The sequence below is a fragment of the Triticum dicoccoides genome, chromosome 2B (genome assembly GCF_002162155.2).
Source record: "Triticum dicoccoides isolate Atlit2015 ecotype Zavitan chromosome 2B, WEW_v2.0, whole genome shotgun sequence".
Classification (NCBI taxonomy): Eukaryota; Viridiplantae; Streptophyta; class Magnoliopsida; order Poales; family Poaceae; genus Triticum; species Triticum dicoccoides.
In genome coordinates, this window is record NC_041383.1 from 16797068 (window position 1) to 16820574 (window position 23507).

At 43.0% G+C, this 23507-nt stretch overlaps 1 protein-coding gene across 1 annotated transcript; it reads right to left on the minus strand.

The window, feature by feature from the left end:
* Positions 1–19885: 19885 nt before the first annotated feature.
* LOC119366856 (1-aminocyclopropane-1-carboxylate oxidase homolog 1-like) lies at positions 19886–22481 on the minus strand. The gene is made up of 3 exons (XM_037632555.1): positions 21924–22481; positions 20344–20665; positions 19886–20243 (listed from the first exon to the last, which is right to left on the minus strand). The coding sequence occupies exons 1-3, from the start codon at positions 22457–22459 to the stop codon at positions 19989–19991; spliced, it is 1113 nt and encodes a 370-aa protein (XP_037488452.1). The 5' UTR covers positions 22460–22481; the 3' UTR covers positions 19886–19988.
* Positions 22482–23507: the final 1026 nt, after the last annotated feature.

Below are 23507 nucleotides of genomic sequence, written 5' to 3' on the forward strand. Positions count from 1 at the left end.
CCTCCCCTTTATAAGGATGATTTTGAAATACCGAAATAATTTAAACGAAACACAAATATTTCGAGGACCCTCGAAATGAGCGAAATTTCGAGAAATTTCGGAAATTTCGTCGAAATTCTTTTCTATGGTGGAGGCAGAGGGAACACCAGGCTGTGAGGAAGGGGAAAAGAGGAGGCAGAGTCTGATTCAAAGGGAGGGAGATGGTGAAGCTACAAGCGTGAGCAAGATAGATAGCGGCGCTACTGACCTTTTGAGCCGGGATGGTGGCGGCGGCGGCGGCGGCCGGGACGACGGAAACCCTAGCCGGTGGGTGGAAAGAAGGAGAGAGGATGCGTGTGGGATTAAAAAGAGGCACGAGAGAAGCCAGCGACTCGTCAGCCCATCGAACTATTCGCGCTCCTGATCCTAAAAAAAAAACTATTCGCGCTCCTGCCCAACCGTTCGCTAGCTCCATCTGATTTTCTTGTCGTATTTGTGTCGACGTGGACATCGCGAGCTAGCGCCCTTGATGCACACGTTAATGCTTCTCGATATCAACCATTGGAACGACTGATTAATTAGCAGTGAGACGGGAATAAATCAATTTTGTTTGGAGCCGGTTACAATGACGTGTCAATCTACTGTACTTAAGAAACTAATCTTTGTTACGTATGTCACAACTGCGTATGAGTGGTTAGAATTATGATTATTATATAACATGATTTTTGTTATCGTAGATAAAGTGAAGGGCGCAAGAGATATACTAGCCTTAACAGGTCATTGCCCTAGTGATTTCTTGGTCGTGTTTGAGTAGCAACCTGACAAATCTAGAGCTCTACAGGGATTAAGGTTTTGTTTTCTGCAATCAATTCCACCTTACAAAGATACGTGAAATCAAAATTAAAATAAGTGAACTCAAATGCGACCATTTAAATGTTTTCAGGAGAATAAATGACTCTGTCTACTTTTTTCTTCTTTTTGGGTTGTCGTGTCGAGTGAAAGTCAGCATCATCTGCATCAGCAAGCCTCTTATGTCTATTCACCCTCTCTTCTTTTTTCTTCATTTTGGGTTGTCGTGTCTGATTATCGATGTGTTTTCGATGGGGGCTCCTTTGGGATGTTGTGCTCCATGGGCCGGGGGTTGTGCTTGTAGCGGGTTGGGGGTGTTTGCTGTCAGCTGGTGTGGAATAAACGGCTGAGTATCCTTTAGAGGACTATTTTTACTCCACTAAAAATGATCGTTTCTAGCCGATTTTTTGAACTTCGACTTGTGTATTTCGTCGAACACTTACTGTGCAGCACACAAAACACACCGAAGCACCGGAATCTCAACACGCACTGGAGCACATGCCACTTCCAGCCGGCGTAGTCCTGTACCCTCCGTCCCATTGTCTCAAATTCAGGAAACTAATCAACTTGTCGGACGTGTATAAGACGTCGCAGCCGGGCCAGCTCACAAGATGAGACGACGGGCGGCCAGCTTCTTACGCAGGCCGACGAGCTTGGTGTCGTCGATGATGGGCCCTCAGAGCGTGCGGTCCCTGACGGACACGAAGTCCAGCATGGCGCGCTTGTACCCGCCGGCGCAGGCCCTGGCTTCAAGCAGTACCAGGTTTAAGGGCATGTACAATGGTGCTATCTTAAGAGTGCCACGTAGGATAAATGATGAGGTGGAGGAGAGAGAACTCATAAGAGAAGGCTTGTCTTCTCTTATTTAAGATAAGACAAGAGATGATCTCTTAGCATAATATATCTCACCATATTTTTAGGAATTGCTAATTATTGAAGATAAGATTAAGAGATGACCCATTGTAGACATTTTTCTTTGTCATCTTTAAATTACATGTAAAACTTAAGATAAAACTATCTTATCAACCATTGTACATGCCCTAAGTGGATGTTGGCCTGTTGCCTATTGGCGCCTAGCCCAGCCACACACAACACGTGCACAGGGAGACATCAAAGCGAGTCTATGGGTCTGTTTGATTGAAACCTAGGCACATCAATTATTTGGCCAAGAAATCGGCTGTCCCAGTTTCGCCCTCAAATTGGTGCAAAAGCTGAATTACTAGCCAAAAAAGTTGGAGTCGTTTCAAAATCTGGGCCTCCATCCAAACAATGCCAAAAGCCCAAAACTTTGGAAGGGAACCTTGCCCGAAAGCAACTACCTAAGGAGTGCTTCTTCGGAGCCTCCCCAACGATCACTTCAGGTGGTCTGAGAGGTCGCCACTTGGGCCGCTCTCAGCCGCCGTCACGTGCCACGCTCTGGACGTTTTCTCAGGATTTTGTTTTTTTTTCGCACATGTTTTCAGCATTTAAACGTTTTTTTTTCTTTTTGGTTTTCCACCTGTTTTTTCCACAAGAGACACGGTTTTGCTTCCGTGAGAGGCACGGTTTTTCTTTCGCGAGAGGCATGGTCATGCCTCTTTCGATAAAGAAAAAAAAGTTCGTCAAAATCTATCAACATGGGATCGCATTTTGAAGATCTTGACGCAATGAATCCAATGGTGAAAACTGTTTGAGATTTGGACGCAAGGTTTGAAAGATAAAATATTTTGAATAAACGGATCTACGAAAAAGGAAAAACTCTCAGGTTGCGAAGAGTGGCGCGTATGCAATGCGCCACTTGTCGCAACCTGGGGTGGGGGTGATCTTTGGAAGGAGTACTCTGATTTCGACCTTGTGGCGACGATCCAAAAAGGCCCCATGTTCGCACTTCTTATTCAGTGCCCGCTGCGGTGTTTTCTTTGTTACGCGTACGCGGGGCTCACCCTCTCAATTACTGGGCCGGCCCTATTAGTCCTGCAGCTAGCTTTGGTATATGAAGCTAATATATGTTTCCAGTGTGGTCTTTTTCTAAGTTTTTTCCATGGGTTTTTTCTTACTGTGTTTTTCTCGTTTTTGTATTTATTTTTTATTTCCATTTTTTTGTTTTTCTATACTTTTCATTTTCATTATTTTTTAAACAGTCTCCAATTCATGAACTTTTTCAATATTCTTGAACTTTTTGCAAATATGTAAAAAAACTTCCATGTTCTCTTTTTCAAATGCTTAAAGTTTTTACAAATACAGGAAGGTCTCTCAAGTATGTCAACTTTTGTTCAAATCCACGAAACTTTTTAAATTCTTGAATATTTTCCAAGTTCCTGAACATATTTTGGAATTTGTGAACCTTCTTCAATTCCTGGTTTTTTTCAAATTCAGTCATACATTTTAAAATCCATGAACATTTCTCGGATCAATTAATTTGTTTCGAATTTGCAAAAAAAAAAGTCAGGACTGAATTTGTATTTTCTAAAATGTCAACTGTCAACAATTGAATAGTCAACCGCGATCCGAGCGAGCGCTGTCTCACTATCTTGCAAACTTAGCGAATGGCCATTGTTTGTCCGACCTACGTGATGGGTCGCCCAAGCGCTGCCTCGCTAACTAGCGCATTGAGCGTTTACTAGGAGGTCTTGTTTATGTCTGGCTTGCTCTCTTTTTTTTGAGAAAAGTCTACCTCTCGCTTGGGTGCCCCTATTCCGCGCGCGTTCGGCGCCGTGGAAGTCAATCGACGCCCACTTTAAAGTCTAGTGGGCTGCCCCACGAATGCACCAACGCAGTAAACTATTTCGTGAAAAAACCCCAGAAAAAATGTCAATACGATAACTCAAACTCAAGATGGTTCAGCTAACCACTATAACTTCTGAACAACAGTGATTGACAATAACTTGAATTCTGTAAGAACTATAGTAGCCATGCTATTTATTACACAATATCAATTAGATTTTTTTTATTTTACAAAAAAGCCCATCAAATTTTGAGAAAAGTTCACGAATTGAAAAACGTTCATCGGTTCTGAAAAAAGATCATCAAATTTGAAAAGAAAGGTTCATCAATTTGAAAAACAATCAACAAATTGAAAAAAAAAGTTCATCAATTTTTAAAAAGGTCATCGAATTTGAAAAAGGTTCATCGAGTTGGAAAAAGTTCACTGTGTTATAGAAAAAAGGCCACCGACTTGAGAAAAGGTTCATCAAATTTGAAATAATATCATTTTTGAAAAAAAGTTCATCAATCGAAAAAAAAGTTCAGAAATTCGAGAATCTTTATCAAATCGGGAAAAAGTTCATCAATTTTAAATAAAGGTCATTGAATTTGAAAAAAATCACTGAAGTTGAAAAAATATCAATTTTGAAAAAAGTTCACGAATTTAATAAAAAGAAAAAACATAAGAAAAGAAAAAACAAGAAAAACCAAGTACCTCGGTCTGAAGATAATAAAAGTGGAAAAGGAAGTACGTTGGCACATTCGATCGAGAAGGCAAGTGGTTACATTCTGCTGTAAATGGGCTGGCCCACCGCGTAGGGGGTGTGCGCCCTGTAACATTTATGCCTGTATGTTCTCCGAAAAAAAAAATTATGCCTGTAACTGGTAAGACAGGCGCCAAATAGGAACTTGTTTTCCCTATTATGCTTGTACGTGATTCTTTTTTTTTTTGAGCATCAGTACAGACACAAGCGCTCATATACACGCGCATACACTCATCCCTATGAACGCACACACACATACCCTATCCCTATGAGCACCTCCGAAAGACTGAGCCGGCATATCATCTTGAGATTTACGTAGTCACCGTAGGCGCCTCGTCGTCGACGGGAACGTCTCATCCCACTGAAAGCGCATCGCCGAAAATCCTGAAATAAATCCAGGAATAATGCGAGCACCAGGATTTGAACCCTGGTGGGTTGGGGATACCACTGTCCATCTAACCAACTCAACCACAGGTTGATTCGCTGTACGTGATTCTTTTATCGGAACAATCAACATGTATGATAAAAAATTAGACATAAGACCGCATCACTGACAATATTATGTACATGATTATTTTTCCCCTTTTCCTATTGTTCATATATTAGGAAAAAACGAAATACGTATATTAAAAAATATTTAATATGTGATATTTTAATAAAAAATCACGTGTTTCAGAAAATGTATGTGATAGTCTAAAAATGTTATAAAATGTAAATGAATGTTCATGTAACTAAAAAAATTGCTTCGTACCAGTCCAACAAATGTATGTGACATTTTACAAAATATGTTCACGTGTTTCAACAGCATGTTTGTGACATCTAAAAATATTGAGCATTACGAAAACATGCTCGCATTGTTTAGAAAAATGTTCAATGTTTATTTAAACATTGTGTAAAATTATTCAGAAAAAATTTCAAAACATGTATTAGAAACAAGTGTTAATCATGTATTCAATTAATTTTAATTGCACTTAAAAATATATTATATATGTATACAAACAGTTTATAATGTGTGCAAAAATAGCCATCAAAAACATATATTAGAAAAAGTTATATGTTTATTTCAAAAAAAATGTGTATAAAAATGTTTCTGTTGTATATGAAAAATCAACATGTATGAAAAAAATTAGACATCCGAACAAAAAAGATAAAATAAAAATAAAAGACGGAAGAATATCAACAAAAGAAAAAGGAAAACTGAATAAAACGAGAAAAATCAAAGAAAACCTAAGAAAACAATGCCAAAACATTGGAGTACCAACAATAAAACTAAAAAACAATAACTCGCTCTCAACTACAATGTTGGACTGGCCCCGCTCTGTAGGCAATTCCAAATTGGAATCAACACACGAGAAACATTGCTCTTATGGAGAAATCCATCCCTAAATCGAGCGAGATACCAAAACGGCCAATCACCAAATAGCAGAAAAGTATGCTACCTAGGAAATTTGAGATGAAATGAGAAGGGCAGAAATGTCAAGAGATCTGGCTCGTTGGAATCAGATTTTTCATTGTACAAAAAGGGAGGGCATTCAAGGAATCATGGCATAAAGACTATGATTGGTTGAAGTAGCGATGACAAGGATGCCACATACTGCTTCTACAACTACAAATTAAATGCTCTGAACGACCATCGAGATCATTTACCGCGAGAACCTCGTGTTATTTTTTCAACTACATCTTAAAGATATCCTTCCATCTTATAAAGAGCTACAACTATTGTCACATTTCTGCTAAAATCTACATTATTCATAATTCTTTGTTTCACATGTTGTAGGTGTCACTTGGTTTTGTGGAGTTCTATTATGGCATCAAGTTCACATTGCAAGGAAAAATACTATTTTATTAGTTACGAAGAACATTTTTTGTCTTGCCTGTTTTTAGTAATTGATTCCATGAGTTTTAGTTATATAAACTTGCATTTGTACAAAAAGATTTTAGACCCTAAATGTTCGCCCCGACCAATGTTCAATTCCTGGACCCACCACTGGCCACGACACAAGTTGTTGGAAAACTGCAATTCCTTGCATGTATGCAAGTTTACTATCCATTTGCTAGCATTGCATATTGCCCAATTCTTCATGTTCTACGTATACATGGTTGTCGTTCGCACCAGCAGAGTACAAACTCGCCTTCACATACCACAATTCATAACTGGTAATGAGAAATAGCAGTTTTCGCATCTAACCCAATTCACCGCACCCGAGGTCGATTATCGGGATGGCTGCTAGTTCTTGGCCGGCGGGGACGGTGGTGTGCTGCCGCGGCTCATGGTGCTGGTCGGGGATACGGAAGATGCGCGGGACGTTGGTGGCGCCGGAGGCGACGAGGCCGCGGACGCCGGCGTAGGTGGCGTCCAGCGCGCGGAGCTCAGCTGCGCGGTCGTAGGAGGTGGCCGACATGGTTTGGTGTGGCGCACGTACGTGATCGTGGATGGGTGGTGGCGTGAATGACAGTGTGATCGATGGGCTTGGCTGCTTGAGTGCTCTTCTATATATAGGAGCATTTCTAGCATGTGGGTGTGCTTCCCGCGAGAGCGACGGGCAAGAAGAAATGCTAAAAACGTGGGTGGCTCCAGAATCCAATACCACGGTGGCCTGGCCCGTCCATGTCGCATGGCACGACAGAGACGCGGCGACCAGGCCTTGCGCACGCACGACCAGGATACGACCAGGCAATCGCATGACGCAACGTACATGCGTAAAAACTCTTTATATATTCCTGGGTCCCATCTACTCCCTCCATTCCTAAATAATTGTCTTTCTAGAGATTTCAACAAGTGACTACATACGGAGCAAAATGAGTGAATCTACACTTTAAACATGTCTACATACATCCGTATGTTGTAGTCCATTTAAGATGGCTAGAAAGACAATTATTTGGGAACGGAGGAAGTAATTTACTGGAATAATTCGTAGAGTGCAATGCAATGCACGCAAGCATCACGTGTGTTAAAGAAAAGATGGCGGCTAATTATTTCACATTTGTTGATTAATTATTAAGGAGGGTTAGTGGCCGGCAGTAATGATGTTTAGCCGCATGGAGTCGCATCGCACATGTATTGCACGTGCATGTTCGTTTGCACACGTGCTATTGCCTATTGGGCGCAGCTGCCTGATTCGGGCAACCTTGCACATGTGAGAAAACGTGCCTACTAGATCGATCCTCTCAGACTAGCCACATTGGGAGTAACTTCATCAGTAACATCGAGTCCAACTCAGCAAAATTGCTTATGTGACAATGAGTTAATGAGGAGAGAGATAGTTATAATAACTTAGCTAGTTACTGTAACATCACATATCCCAATGCAATATGAGTCTATAACCTAATAAATGAAACTTTCCATGTTACCACACTTATGTTACTACCCACTATGAAGGTAGTAACATAGTCTAGGGATATGTGTATGTTACTAGTGTATGTTACTCACCATTGTGGCTAGTCTCAGCCGACAGTTTGTCTTGATCGGTCTATGGACACTTGGTAGTAGAGATCAAGTCGATGATAAATGACAGGGAGTTTATTCCACAGTTGATGATAAGCAGATGTTCTCGGTGTTGTGAGGTTTTAGTGCCTCTCGATTTTAACCGTGTGACAATGGAATAAAACTCCCATCTAATTCGCAAAAAAACTGTTTTGACAAGTGCAAGTACATTTTTTTTCTAGGAGACAGGTGCAAGTACATTGGTAGATCACTGGATGTGGGATGGGTTGGGTTGTCTAGTCACTGAATATGGCGCACAAGATGTTGGCCGCTGCTTTATAAGGTCCTAATCAGGCGTTGGCATGCACATGATTCAGTCTTTTCTCTTTTCGACATGAAGCACATGATTCAATCGGCATGGCCAAACAAGTGCCCCTCGACCGACTGCCCGCTCGCTCGCTTCCCTCGACCATTAATTGTTTGAACCTTCACAGTTTGACTTGTTGATCATTGATGTTCCAATTTTATTTTAAGAAATTAATTTGAAAAAACATCGTGTATAAAAAAATTTCATAAATTTGAAAAAAGTTCATAAATTATGAAAACATAAAAAATTGGAAAATAAATGTTCGTGAATTTGTGAAAAGTTCATAAATTTGAAAAAAAATTGCGATCTGAAAAATTTGCAAATTTAAAATTTTCATGAATTTGGAAAAAAATCATGAACATTCACGAATTTGAAATAAAGCTCGGAGAGTCAAAAAAGTTTTTGGATTTGAAACAATGTTCACGAATTTGAAAAATATTCAAGATTTTGGGACAAACATGGATGTAAAAAAATCATGAATCGAATGATTTGATAAAGGTTCCAGAATTTTAAAAAACTTCGCAAATTGGAAAAATTCATGAGTTTAAAAAAGTTTGCAGAGTTGGAAAAAGGTCATGAATTTGAAATTGAAAAAATAAAAAAATAAAAAATAGAATGTAAAAGAGGGAAAATCCAAAAAGCTGATAAGATAAACAGCCTAAAAACAGAAGTAAAAAAGCCTAGAAAACCGAGGGAACCAAGAACAAGAAGAAAAAACCGAGTGCAATGCGAAGTAGAAACGAGTGTGCTGTGCGAAGCAGTAAATGGGCTAAGGCAAAAGGTCGGACAGTGTGTGCACTTTCTATGAGAATAGTAGAAGGAGACACTTAAGTCATTCAATAGCTTTGGGTACTGCTCTTGCGTTCCTGCCAGGGTGGTGCATCGTCGGCTCGCCTTCACCTGCCTGGGGCCTTGGGGCATTTATAGGAAACGAGAAACTTAAGAAATCCACAGGATGTTGATACAAAAAAAAATCATTAATCATCTTAGGGGGTTGGCCTTGGGTCTTGGGCTCTTAAGAACTCAGGGCATTCAATTGTTGAAGAAGAAGATGGCAGCTTGAAGATGAACGAACTGGTGACATGTTTCTGAAGAAGAGGAAAGAAAAGGATTTTGGGATTGAGTTCATGTTTGGCCTCTCTGCTAATGGGTTGTGCCTGCTTCTTTTGCATACAATTTTTTTAGGAAAATAGATAAATAGGTTGGGTTGGGCCCTAGGCCGTCGTACTCATCGCCATGGCCCAGGGACCTGTCCTGATAATCGCCAACGTTGAATGCCTCAAAGCTTTCGCAATATTTATGCAGCTATTTCACCTACCATTATTGTGATTTAAACTATCCTGAAGACATCCAGGTTTGTAGAAGAAGATCAAAAAGTTGAATCCAAGTAGTGCATAAACAATTCTAGAGTAAGATTTCAGCATCATGTCTTTTCTTACACAATGGTTAAGTCAACGACGATGTGACAACCTGATTCTGTGCCACATCAGTGTTGACGGAGATGCTAGATATATGCTGGAGGGAAACGTAGTTGCTGGATCTATTCATTCCGGTGGTAACATCATGGAGTGGAGCTGTCTCCACTACGTGGCAGAAAATGGCAACTCTGAGAAAGGCTACTCCAAGTGCTACACTCAGGCCGGTCCTGAGATTTTGGGGCCCCGGGGCGAAACTAAAATCTGGGGCCCCTTAATAGAAAGATCAAGATAATAGTAATACTCACTATACAATTTTTTATTTACTTTGATACTAGTCTAAGTTGAAATTGTTTACGGAGAAAGAAACATCTGAATGCCTTTAAGATAATGCTTTTGCAACATCGCTATAAACCATGAAATTGATCATTGAGTTAAACTGATGAGTTCATAAAGAATTTGACACAACATAGCGGTTAATCCTGTTTCAATAGGCATCGTCTTATAATCAAGGAACACAACTATGTAAACTACTCCCTCTGTAAAGAAATATAAGAGCATTTAGATCACTACTTTAGTGATCTAAACGCTCTTATATATCAATACGGAGGAATTATTTGTCTTTAGATTTGGTAGGCGTTATATCCTACCACATTTTCTTGATTTACCCACTTTTAGTTTCTGAATTACAAAGTGTACATATGGCCTATTACTGAGAATCAAACATGTGTGTTCGGCTTATTTTGTACTACTAACATTTGCTACACTACAGCATAAGTGTCAATCATAGCCGAATTAGAACAATAAATTGTGCCTTGCGTAAACACATCGTATATTGACTAGGGTATGTACTTGAGTTGCTACTAGAGTCAAAATTGCCAGAATTTATATTTCATAGTCGAACTATAATACCAGCTGATTTTGTAATACTAAGTGAAGAATCTTCCTGATTATGGTGACAACAATTTCTCCAGCCGGGGCAAGTGTAGAAATCCCCAAATACATGCAATCCCAAAGGATTCGATTAAAAAAAGGCCGCGTTGTTACTTACCAGACTCCGACCATGAATCTACAGGCGTGCTCCTCCTCCCCCGCTGAGGCATCGGAGGCCATGGTCTTGCCGTGTTGGGGGCTGGAATTGGGTGTTGGCGGTGGGTGTGTACGACGGAAAAAACAAGGCGTGGGCGTCGTGAGCTACTATCCGTCAATGATGGTCAGGGCATGGCCAACGATTAGCCCCAGACGTGCTGCTCCGCAGGCCAGCTAGGCTCGGATGCCATGGTGGCAATAAAGCTATAGCCTGCAGAGAGGAGGTGACTCCTATAGAGGAGGCTGCTGCCTCGCTGAAGAAAGATAAGGAAAGGAAGGAGAGAGAAGTGAAAGAGGAAAAGTGTGTGGCGAGCTAGAGAAGAAAATAGCCCAGGCTGACGTATATGAGGCAGCATGTGCGTTGGGCACTAATCAGTATGGGTGGTGGTCCTAGCTCTCCAAACCTACATGGATGTACGGGAGCATCACCTTGCTACTGCTTCCATTGTACATGCCCTCATGCCGCTGGGCAAGGCCTGATATCCTGGAGTGATTGATGTTCAGTACTTGTGATCTCAAGGAAAAAGAGGAATGGTCGTGGGCTGTTGCGTGCGGGGCTACCAGATGACTCTGAATGTTAATGATCTGAGATTTACCTGCTGCGTCCCTGGGCCATGGCCTACCTGCGAACCTGGGGGGTGGCCCGGGGCGGCCGCCCCCCTTGCCCTTCCCCCGGCACGGCCCTGGCCTACACTCAACAAAGGTATGCCGAGTTCCCTTGACAAGGAACGTGACAAACCGTAATGACATGTGCACTTCTTCATTCGTCGAGATTCTCTGGGTTCCACAATCGGCAAATGTTTGCAAGTCCGGCTCCCTGGGACTTGGTGAACACTGGGCCACACGTGACGTTCTCATTCGTTTGAAATTTCCCGAATTCGGATGTTGGGGCACTCTGCAAACATGTACCACACGTCACTCTCATTTGTAAGAGGTTTACCGAGGACCACACTCGGCAAAAACGTCGCCATGTGGCGCCACTCTTAATGGGACGTTCTGCCTGCTTTTAGATTGGCGAACTCGGACATCGGTCTGCATATTCGCCGAGTGGCCACTAACAAGAATTCGGCAAATGTAAACATTCTCGATGTTTTCCCAGCTGAGTCTTTGCCGGGTCTTTTATCCAAGGTTGGAATTTGGGAAACACATTGCCAAGTTTATTTGGCCCTTTGTCGAGTACTGCTGGAACTCGGTAAAAATGGCGACACTCAACTTGTAGAAAAAAAATAGTCATACGAAACGGAGACGTGGTACCATGTGGCAGATAATCAGTAAACAGAGCACCACAGCTCGCCACATGTCCCCGCCCTTTGCCAAGCGATGCCTAGGGTTCACCAGGTGCCACCACGTGTCCATGTTTGCCGAGTGACATCCCATTAACACTCGGCAAACCTTGCCATGAGCCACCACGAGCTGACACACTCGCAAAGTATACAACAGGTTTCATTTGTTGCATTTTCAAGGAGTAAATAGCATAAAACTACTACTTTACAGGCTATACCGATTTTTAATTTTTCTCAGATAACTATCAAATGGGTGGTCAGCTGTTTCAGAAAACCCTAATCATAGAATGCTTTAATATTGATCGCGATTATGACAGTTCGGACCCGCATGTAAGAAAACCGTTTTTTAACCGTCTGTTTGACCGTTACCTTACATGTGGAGCCCACATGTCAGTGCCCCTATGTTATTCTAATAAAAAAATCTGTTCCTTTATGCATTTATAAAAAAACCTGTATGTTTTCTAAAAAAGCAATCGGGTTCCTAAATGTTTTTCGAAAAAGCAATCGGGCCCTTGGTAACTCGTGTGCGCCCAGAGGAAACGGCGTCGGCGGCTCGCCGGCCGCCAGGTCGCCGGCCAGGCGAAAGGAGGCTGCTCGGCTGTCGCATTCCTCGGTGCGAGCCGAGGCGGGCGATAGAATGGGTAGCGGGGGTCACCGCCGCGCGCGCCGCCTGGAGTCTCCGCGTGGCCATGGGGCTCAGGCACAGGTCGTCGCGCCGCCACGCACCATCGGGAGCCGCCAGGGGGCCGTGGCCCGCCACGGGGCTCTGCTCGTGTCACCGCGCCGCCGTGCGCCATCGGGAGTCGCTTGGGGGTCGCCAGGGCTCGCTGCCCGCCATGGGGAGCCGGCATAGAGGCGGCCACAGGCCCAGGGGCGTCGTGCAGCACGACTAGGCAGCGGGCGTAGAGAGGCAGGAGAGAAGAAGGTGAGGTGGAGGAACGGCCAAGGTTGAGCCCCGGTGAGCACCGGCGGCGGGAGGCGGGCGGCTCACGGGCTGAAGGAGGCGGAGTCGCGCGCTCCAGCTCGGGAGCGAGAGGAGCGCCAATGGAGTGCCCTGCTCTGAGAGCAGGGACCCGAGTGCTTTTTGCAAGAAAATGCTGGGACCAGATTGCTTTGTAAAATTTGTGTGCAGGCCCACCCCTAACGGTCAAACAAACGGTCAAACAATCAGAGTTCTTACACATGGGGCCCACTTGTTATAATCGCAATCAATTGATAAGTACCCGACGTTTTGAGTTTTTTGAATGTCGACCCCTCACTTGGTAGTTATCAGCGAAAAAACAAAAGTTGGTAGTTTTTTGAAACTCTAACCTGTAAAGTAATAGCTTTATGCTATTTACTTATTTTCAAGTAACACTGCAATTCAAATATTTCCACACAATACCTAATGCAAATTGCTCTCCTTCTCAAGGGGCCAATCAAAAATTCAAGATACAGAAAGCACTAACCAAAGCGAATGTTGCAAAGGGAACCAAACCAAGGAAGACATATGAGACGAGAGTACAACAATATATCAAAAAATCTATGAGAAAACTATACTAGCTAGCTAGTAGCACATCTGTCCCATATCAGATCTGAAGAACAAAATACTAATAATTACTTAGGATAAGGTAGATGATGGCTACGTACGATTCATCGCAGGCATCAACTTAATCGCTGTAATGGCATCCAGAGGAAGATCAAGCCGGCGGGACTGAAGGCATGTTCCTGGCGAGCGGGCAGCACACCTTGGGTCATGGATGAAGGAGTTATCCTGCTCGACCTCGGTGTAGGCGTAGCCGAGGCGGTGGTACTGCTCGAGGATCGCGGCGTCGCCGGCTCGCACCATCTCCCTGGCGGCCTCCTGCGGGCCACGAGCGCCCGGACTTCAGCTTCACCGGGACCCTTGTACATGTCCAGGTACTCCCTGGACCTCACGGCCTGTAGGCGCCGGTGCCGGTGGCTTTCTCCCTCAGCAGGGTGTCGATGTACTTCTGGCTCACCCTGGCGATCCTCTTCCCTTTGCCCGCCTCCGCCTTGTCGCCCTCCGCGAGCTTCTGGCACTTTAGGGCCGCCATGGGTGCCGTCTCGTCGCCTTCGCTGCCACTCGATCTGCGCGACGCGGTTTTGCTTAGCTTCTCTGCTGCTGCCGTCGCCTGTTTCTCCGCTGTAGTTTCCATGCATCGCCGTCATGCCGTGAGCTGGCTAGTTGATGCGATGTGAGCTGATCACGGAGGGCAAATACATGCTTGCATATAAATAACATGCAGGCCAGGAGCCGACTAATAGATAGGGTATTCCAGATATATTTTTTCAACAGTATAAGGCATTACAGATTGGACTCCCGTCGACGGACACAACGTACGTACGTCAGACGCAGGGTCCATCCCTTTTAAAAAAAAATGTACTCCCTTCGTTCCATAATATATAAGTGTTTTTGATGCTAGTTTAGTGTAAAAAACGCTCTCATATTATCGCATGGAGGGAGTACGTACGCGTGTGTTCGTGTTTCTTTGGATCATCTTGGATGCCGGTTCACCAGCACTGAATTACTTATTTATTATTTTGAAATAACAATTGTAAGAAGTGCCTTACCAAAAAATATGAAAACTGTATGTTCTTTCTCCCATCCAAATTAGTTGATGCAGTTTTGTAAAACTTCAGAGGAATTACTTAACTTTATGGTTTTGCTAATCCTTGGTTGCATGAGGTTTTCTTTCATGCCCAGTCGACTTCCAGCGAAGCTACACGACTGAAGCCAGCGGTGCCACGGCGAGCGCTAGCTGTAGGGATGCTGGCGAGGCCTTGATCAAGAGCGACCAAGTAGTCGGCAACAACCCGGCAACCATGTCGTAGGTTGAGGGTGTCAATGGTGGACAGATTCAGGTGGGGTGTGGGCTAGTGGGAGAAAATCTGGTGCCTGTGTAGGTTTAGAAGGTTGCTCGGGGGTGGCGGCACGATATAGGCAGAGGAGAGGGCATGGTGGTGAGGTGTGCACGGTAGCGCCGCTAGCCACTAGGAGCGGGGACAGGTGGTCGAACCGGTGGTAAGCAAGAGAGCGAAGAAGAATTTGCAAGGACAGAAAAAGGAGGAAGATGAACATCAAAGGGTCTGACGGAGGTACAAAGAGATCCTGCAGTTTATTTCAAATCCAACCTTTCATGGGAATCGACTGACCCAATTGTTTTCCCAACCAATTGAACAATAGGTGGCCCCTTGCTTTTTAAGTTCATAACAACGTCTTTACAGCTCGATTTTGTGGCGTATGTCATCGTCTGGGACACGTCAAGCCCCACCAGGGATTTGGTTGTGGGTTTTCATCCCTCGAGGTGCCAACCTTCCACTTGTTTTGCGAACAAAACATGTGGTTGGATTCTTAGCTGGACAATGGTATCCTCAGCCCACCAGGGTTCATGTCCTAATGCTCGCATTATTCCTGAATTTATTTCAGGATTTTCAACGATGCATGCTCAGTGGGAGGAGATGTTCCCTTCAACTACGAGGCGTCTTTGTTGATTTCATCAATCTCAAGATGACATGTCGGCTTAGTCACTTGAAGGTGCTCATAGGGGTAGGGTTTGTGTGTATTTCGGGGAGTAATGAGTAAAGTGGACTTGTTGTTTAGATGAGATTTAGAAAAAAACATCACATCTGCTCTCACCCGCCCCTGAAGATCCAACAACTCACGTACTGACATCGTTGAGAGCATGCCGTGACAATTCCAAGAAAGGACTTTCATTGTTGCCAATAGTCGGTGCAACGAGGAACAGGGAAGGCAAAAACTCTCGATGATAGGAACTGCCGGAGGATAGCAAACACTATCTATTCTTGCTAGGGGACATTAAGTTTGAAAAGAAATTCACCTCGTTAGAACATCAATCAGAAACTCGATTAGTCTTCACGAGTGCATCACTAAATGTGCGAGGCTAGCAAGCACACAGTTAGCCTTATTAATTTTTTAGTAGTAGCACCCTTATGTACACGTGAACTTCACATGGGTTTTGATCAACTGATCGATCCTTCTCGGCTGCTTGGATCCATCGTCTTTCTTCACGGATCTCTCGTAAAGTCAGCGGCCACAGGCAGCAGTGACCTAGTTTCGGTCTAGTTGGCTCGAATACTTCCCTTCCCGTCGTAGACTTTGTTGAGTTTAGCCTTTACGTCACGTCTTTCATAAATATTTATTGTGCCATGTTGTTTTGATTCAAAATATTTATTGCAGGTGTCAGGATGACATAATCACGCTCTCGCCTATTTATACTAACTGTCTTTACTTTTTATTAAATAATTTTACAGCAAAAGGAAAAAAATAGGTTTGATCATAAATCTAAGAAAAAATTATTTTCCCTCAAAATTAATATATGTTTTTTTTGTATTGTTCCATTCAATTTTCTTCATGAAACTTTCCATGAAAGCCAAAAGTTTGGACCAGTCGGTTTGAGTTTAGCCATGATATTGGTGATCACTTCAGATAGATAATTTATTTTAAACTAGATTTTGTGTTTTTGTATTACTTTGATACTACTTTTATGATTTGGTGAGTCGTATGGTATCCTTTTTACGACACCCACTCTATTGTAGAGATATATGTAGTGGTACATATTACTTGTTCTAGTCCCACATAATAGCATATTTGTATGTCCTATTTTCCATAGTAGTTCCATGTATTAATATCCATATAATTTTTTTTTACTTGATCTCTAGAACTTTTGGAGTGTATTGGAGTATAGAAGTTGTAAATAACTTAGAAATCCCAAGGATGCAAGATTATTAAGTTTAGGTGTCAAAAGTAATAATCCTCAAATCCGCCTCATCTTTAGCTTGGTAATGATTGTTTCAAATTAAAAAAATCTGTGAGTGGAAACTTATTACAATCACAAGGCACATGTACGATGTTGTGACTCGATAGTGCTTATCATCTAATACAAATTCCACTCCATCTTAGGGGCCAATCAACATAGCAAACACTAACAGAAGGGAGAGCACAATAATACAGCAGAAACTCTGGGCATACATGCAGGCATGCAGCACAATTAAAACTTTGTCCCATGGTAGATCTTTTGTTCCAATGTCCCATATGAGATCTGATCTGACCAACACAATCGAATTAAACGAACTTAGAATAGGATAGGAAGATGATACAGGCATCAATAGCAAGTTTGCTAGGTCATCTATAAACACTGAAGTCTTCTCCAGATGAAGATTAAGCCGGCGGGACCTGCGGCCTTGACCTGGCGAGCGGTGCGCAGAACTTCTCATTGTCGATGGAGGGCCCCTCCTCCTCCTCGACCTCGGTGTAGGCGTAGCCGAGGCGGTGGTACTGCTCGAGGATCGCTGCGTCGTCGGCGTGTATCTTCTCCCTAATACCATTGCTGATTGCTGTTTCTCGGTCGTCTCCATCACAGGCCGCGCGCGCCGCAAGTTGCTGGTTCTGGCTTGAGAACTGCTCCAGGTAACGACTTCGTTCTCTCTCTTTTTATAGATGTGGATGCCACGTACGTGAGCACAGGGAAGCTATATACGAACAGTGCAGGGCAGGGGTCTTTTTTCTTTGTTTCCGTTCTTTACGGCGGTACGATGGCACACGTCCGGACCGTAATCACATCAGGCGATGACGTCACCTGCCTCGTGTCCCGGAGAATCAGCACGTGGTGGCAGGCTATCCGACGAACGTGTGTGCTTTTTTTTTAAAGCTAACGTGTGTGCTTGCTTATGGTATTTCTCCTATTTTATCACCACGTAAAGTTTGTATATAGCTCGATCGGTGTTGTGAACAGCACACCCGCCCCACACACACAAAGGACCCTAGTCGCTCAAGGTGGCATATTATGCTATAAATAAAGTAGGCATGTTGTAAAAAAGTCTATTTTTTTTTTTGTTTTTGATCCCAAAATATTTGAAATAAAATTTCATCTGAAATTTGCTCAAAATTTTGCGGTTACCATGGTATCCATGAGAAAAATGTCCTCGGTGACCAAAATATTGTTCTTATCAAGTTTCAGAGTTGAAACTTTAAGCCTTTTTTTACAACTTAGCAAAAAAAATAGAACTCAAAATTAAAAGAATTTTTTAAAAACTCTTCAAAATGTATTTAAAATGGATCTTATTTGAAATCCCTCGACATGAGAAACACAAATATGAAAAACAGAAATTACCTTGGACTTTTCGTTCAAAAAATATGAAAGATTAAAAATCAGAAGCCAAAAGAACACATGAGGAACTTGGTTCTCCAGCATCTCTGTGTCACAAATCCTCTCACATATATCAATTGTTCGTTGCCTAGATAGCTGGGCAGCGAGGTTACTCAAGTTTTTTTCTTACACTTTTGTGTAACTAGCAAAAGAGCCTAGCGTTGTAGGAACACTTTGATGGCGTTGTGGTAACGCCAGATCGAAAACGTGTCCTAACGGCTACCTTTATGATGAGTTAATAAAGGTCCAGCGGTAGGTTGGATCCTTTCGATCTAGACATGTCTTCATTGGCGGCCATTGTTGCTCTGGTGTGCTAGTCCTATGAGTCCTTAGTACGACAATTTTCCGACTGTCTAATACAACAATGTTTTCCCGGCTCCGATGAGGGACGAGCAATGACGGCAGCGCGCCTTCGGCTTGCTCCAGTGCTTGTAGTCGTTGCTAGGTGTGGTCTACGAACATGCATGTACTTTTTACTTCTGGTGCTCTTTGTACTACATTAACAGCTGATAAATAGACTGGAAGTTTTCTTGCAAGAAAATAAAAAATAAAGGTCCAGCTGAGTGGACGTAGCAGTGTTGATTATGTGCTTCATTATGCTGGCTAGCCGAGTTGACCTTTTTGAAATGGGCTTGGGCCACCCCAAGCCTGCTGGGCTGACTCCTCATCTTGCCTACCCGGAGGATCCTACCGTCATTATTTTATAAGGATAATACTAATGCAACTAACTCGTCCTTATTAGAAAACTTCTTTTTTGTTTTGTTTTATTTTAGTTTTTTACAAGAAAAAGATGGACAGAGGAAGAAGATGAACATCGGCAGTTGATTTTCAGTTGAATGGTTGTAGTGAGTTTAACTGAACTCCAAAAAAATCAGTATGCGCTTGATGGATAGTCGCCCCTGATGAAATTTTGTTTGTTTGTGAAATCTATTCGTTGGGGTCCTATGACACCGGTCTGAATATCGCATATTTGTGCGGAGGTTTTCATCCCAAAATCGGTTTAAAGATTGGATTCTGGAGAGTCAGTTCTGTCATTGGAAATTTACAGGAAACACTAATCTAGGCTGAAGGAGCTCCTGTCCAATAGTCGCCCTCATTGGAGTGTCGTTCCGGTTGGCCTTTCCCCTGAAGACGCTCACCCTCGATACCATAAATCAGAGCAGTTGTTCCCCTACTACATAGATATGTGGCACTCAACGGCGTATCTTGAAATGATAGCGTCAAAACATAAAGAAGATTATGGAAAGTAGGACTTGTAAGAAAATAATCATTTTACAAGAATGAAAAAATAGTGGTTCTATCTGGATGTGTTCTTCAAGATTCATAGAAACAAGAGGGCTACTAATGGTTTGAAATAAGAATGCAATAGCCTTTTGGGTGGAAAGTGAACCTTATCAACACAACTATTCATTTGAAATGTTTTGTTTACTACTACTATCAGATTATCGTTTTAATACAAAAGTAAATTTTCACATATGGCTGTAATATTAGTGGAGATGTGCTTTGCACGTGCACGCTTACTAGTCTTATCAAAAGCTACAACTCTTATCACATTGGTGCTTAGTTTTACATTCATAATTCTTCGTTTCACATGCTATAGAGGTGTCACCTTGTATTGTGTGCTTGTATTATGGCATTGGGTATGCATTTCAAGCAGCAACACTCTATGTTCGTAGTTCTAAAGATCTTTTTTCCTGCTTTTGGTAACTGAATTCATGAATTTTGGTTAAGTAAACTTGCCATTTTTACAAAAACAAATTATACCAAAAATGTTTGCCCCGGCCATGTTCAATTCCTGGATCCACCACTGGCCACCATGCTAGTCGCCGGAAAACTGCAATGTCGCATGTACACAAGTTTACTATCCATTTCTTAGCATTGTACATTACTCAATTCTTCATGTTCTACATATGCATGGTTGTTGTTTGCACAAATAGAGTACAAACTCTCCTTCACATATCACAATTCATAATCGGTAATGAGAAAGAGCAGTTTTCGCATCTAACCCAATGGAGTAGTAATGTTTGATATAATCACCAGCGAGGGTTTCCCTATATAACGGTAGGTTCTTGTCAGACAACAACTCCTTAATTGGACCGTAAATCCTCGTCGAGGTCGGATCGGTATGTGTGCCGAAGAAGTACGCGATCGAGACCCGTGGAGCGATGTTTTTTGCCAATACCCTATGTTCCACGCTCCTAAATCCATCATTGGAGATCAACTGCACAATTTGTAACATAAAGGAAATAGTTAATGATCAGTACAAGCCCTTGCATTGAACAAAACAAATGACTAAGGGTGATTGACCATGATTTAAATACCTGTAAGAGATCACCGATGTTAACAATGAAAGCCCCGGGCGTTGGCGCGACGTCTACCCACTGATCCTCGATGAAGATCTGAAGGCCGCCGATTTCGTCTTGGAGAAGTATGGTCAGGAAGCCACCATCTGAATGTCGGCTTGTCCCGATGGCGAGTTCAGGCTGTGGGCAAGGAGGGTAATAATGACATAGTAAGACTTGTCCTTGGTTGCACTCTATATCTGTCAGGTGGCTCGGTTTGAGCCCAAGAGCTTCCGAGAGCAGCTCGAACAAGGTGTTCCCCAAACTCTTCACTTGGTGGGCATAGTCAAACAGCGCATTGCTGAAAATTAACATTTGAGTATTGAGTTGTTTATTTGAAACATGCGATTTAAGTATAATTCCTATAAAAAAACACAACCAAAAGATGTCCCATAGAAAGTAATTTCACTGCACAATTTAGCTCTAATCAATTACTATTTAACAACCAAGAGTGAACTAATATGAACAATACATACTTCATATAAGTATAAATTATATCACATATCTATTGTATATCAAAAAATGAGGAAGGAAAAATAGAGATGTGCTAGAAATTCTCAGAAAAGCAGTACATCCGGTCGAGGATTTGGTGAACCTATCACAATCACTAGACCTACATAAATGTAACTAAACATATTAAATCCATTAGATCTACAGAATTGATACATATTGTATCCGCTAGGTCTTCATAATTGTATCACACAGTTTTTAATAGTTAGGTTTATTTAAATGTACTTAAACAGATTGTACCTTTTATATCGACATAGTGATACCTAAATAGACCGTATCTGTTACATCTACATAATCATATCAAAATAGATCACATATGTTACATCTTTTTGTATTTCATAAGTTTTCATAGCATGCTGTTTGACATTGATTTTGCTAATTTGTTTGATATTGATTTTCATAGCATGTTGTTTGACACTGTCGGCCTCACCGTCCCTAGACAGGTTGCCACGACAAGGCGTCGGGTAGCCCATTCATCGCGTTTGTCCTCTTTTCTTTCTCCATCCATCCATCAGGTTGTTCGAAATCTGCTCTAGGTTCATGGCCCAGTTTACTTTTAGGCGTTCCGTATAAACTTGTTTTTTCTCTCGAATACGCACAGCGTGCGTATCATATATCAAAGGAGAAGACTGGTAAAGAATTTAATCCATCGTTTTCCCAGTAAAAGGTGTTGTGAGATGAGCGGCGTTGAGCATAGGTTTTGCTGCTCCATGGTTCGGTGCAACATTTTTGTTTATACTTCCTCTGTAAAGAAATATAAGGATGTTTCGATCACTAAGGTAGTGATCTAAACGCTCTTATATTCTTTAAGGAGAGAGTATTTTGTTTTTCCTCCATGACAGTTTCTTTTCTGAAAGGGGGCAGCTCAATGAAAGCAGGTTATATGAAAATTATTATTTTACCAATTTGTAAAAAAAACAAAAATTGGCCTAGCACTAGCTGGTGACAATCTTTAAAACCAGGCAGTTAACAGAATAATATAGTCAAACTAGAAAAGAAATCTAATTGTGCTATGAGGAAATACTGTGAGATACAGCCAGAGTACTCACCGGCAGTTGTCCGGCAGATCACCGGCATCAGGCGGGGTGGGCGCCATGCGAAGGTAGAGCGTGTCGCGCCAGTTGGCCACGGGCGACTGATACAGGTCGAAATTGCAGTGATACTTGACCGCCCTCGCCAGCTCACGCGAGTAGAGCCGCGCCTTGTCGCTGCCCTCGCCACCATCGGCCTCGTGGAATGCCCGCACAGCGTCCATCGCCATGGCCATCGTGTCCTCCGGCACGCCGTGGCCGGTCACCTTGAAGAACCCCCACTCCGCGGCGGCCCGCCGGACGGCAGCCACCACGGCCTCGTGGTCACCGCACCCGAGGTCAATTATCGGGATGGCTGCCGGTTCTTGGCCGGCGGGGACGGTGGCGTCCTGCCGTGATTCATGGTGCTGATCGGGGACGCGAAAGATGCGCGGGACGTGGGTGACGCCGGAGGCGACGAGGCCACGCACGCCGGCATAGGTGGCGTCCAGCGCGTGGAGCTCAGCCGTGCGGTCATAGGCAGCGGGAGAGGACCCAGAGGAGGCGGTCGACATGGTTAGTGGCGTATGTACGTGATCGTGGATGGTTGGTGGCGTGAGTGTGAGTGTGATCGGCTTGGCTGCTCGAGTGCTCTTATATAGTGTATCTTCTAGCTGGTGAGCGCGCTTGCCGCAGATGCTCGTGCTGAAACCGTGCCGTGACCGCGACGGGGAAGAAGAAAGGCCAAAAACGTGGGTGGCTCCACAACTCAATAGCACGGTCCTCCAGACGCACGAGCCGCCATGGCACGGCGACCCGGCCTTGCGCAGCACAAGACCGCGCGGACGCACGAACAGGAAGCGACCTCTTCCGCGCTCCGGCCGTCGGGGTTAATGGAGACGCCCCCCGCGTGGTAGACGCTATGCCCATGTGTAAGAATATTATACATATTTGTGTACCCCAGCTAATTTACCGGAATAATTCTAATTTAAGTTATCTAGCTTCTAGCGTGATGACTACTAGGCATCACTGAGTTTCAATTATGAATTATTTTTATGGGCCACGTACTTTAATTTCTAAAGTAGAGCTATACATAACAAACTAAATCATCATAACTTAATTTTCGTTCAAAAAAAGTTGCTTACCACGCATACCATGCATGTGGCGATGGATATGTGTATGCATGAAGATATATATATAAAAGTGCAACATAAAAAAATATTTTGGTTCATGCATGCAAACATCACGTGTGTAATAGAAAACATGGCGGCTAATATTTTGACCATATGTGATTAATTAAGGAGGGCTTCTCACCCGCAGTTAATTAAGGAGGGTTAGCCGGATGAAGTCACATCTCACGTGTAGAACGTGCATGTTAGTTTGCACGCTAGTGGACAGCTGCCTACCACTTGCATGGTTCGGTCAATCGCCTTGCGCACGTGGAAAACAGGCCCCCTTGCTAGGTTTTGCATGCAATCGTGTGCAAGCACATTTGTTATCATCTACTACTCTTTTTTTTTTTGCGGGCATCATCTACTACTCTTTAAGGTAAGCCTACTCGTCGTTTGAAGTATTACATATGATACTAGTGTATAATCCTATCATCATAGTGCATAGTATCAT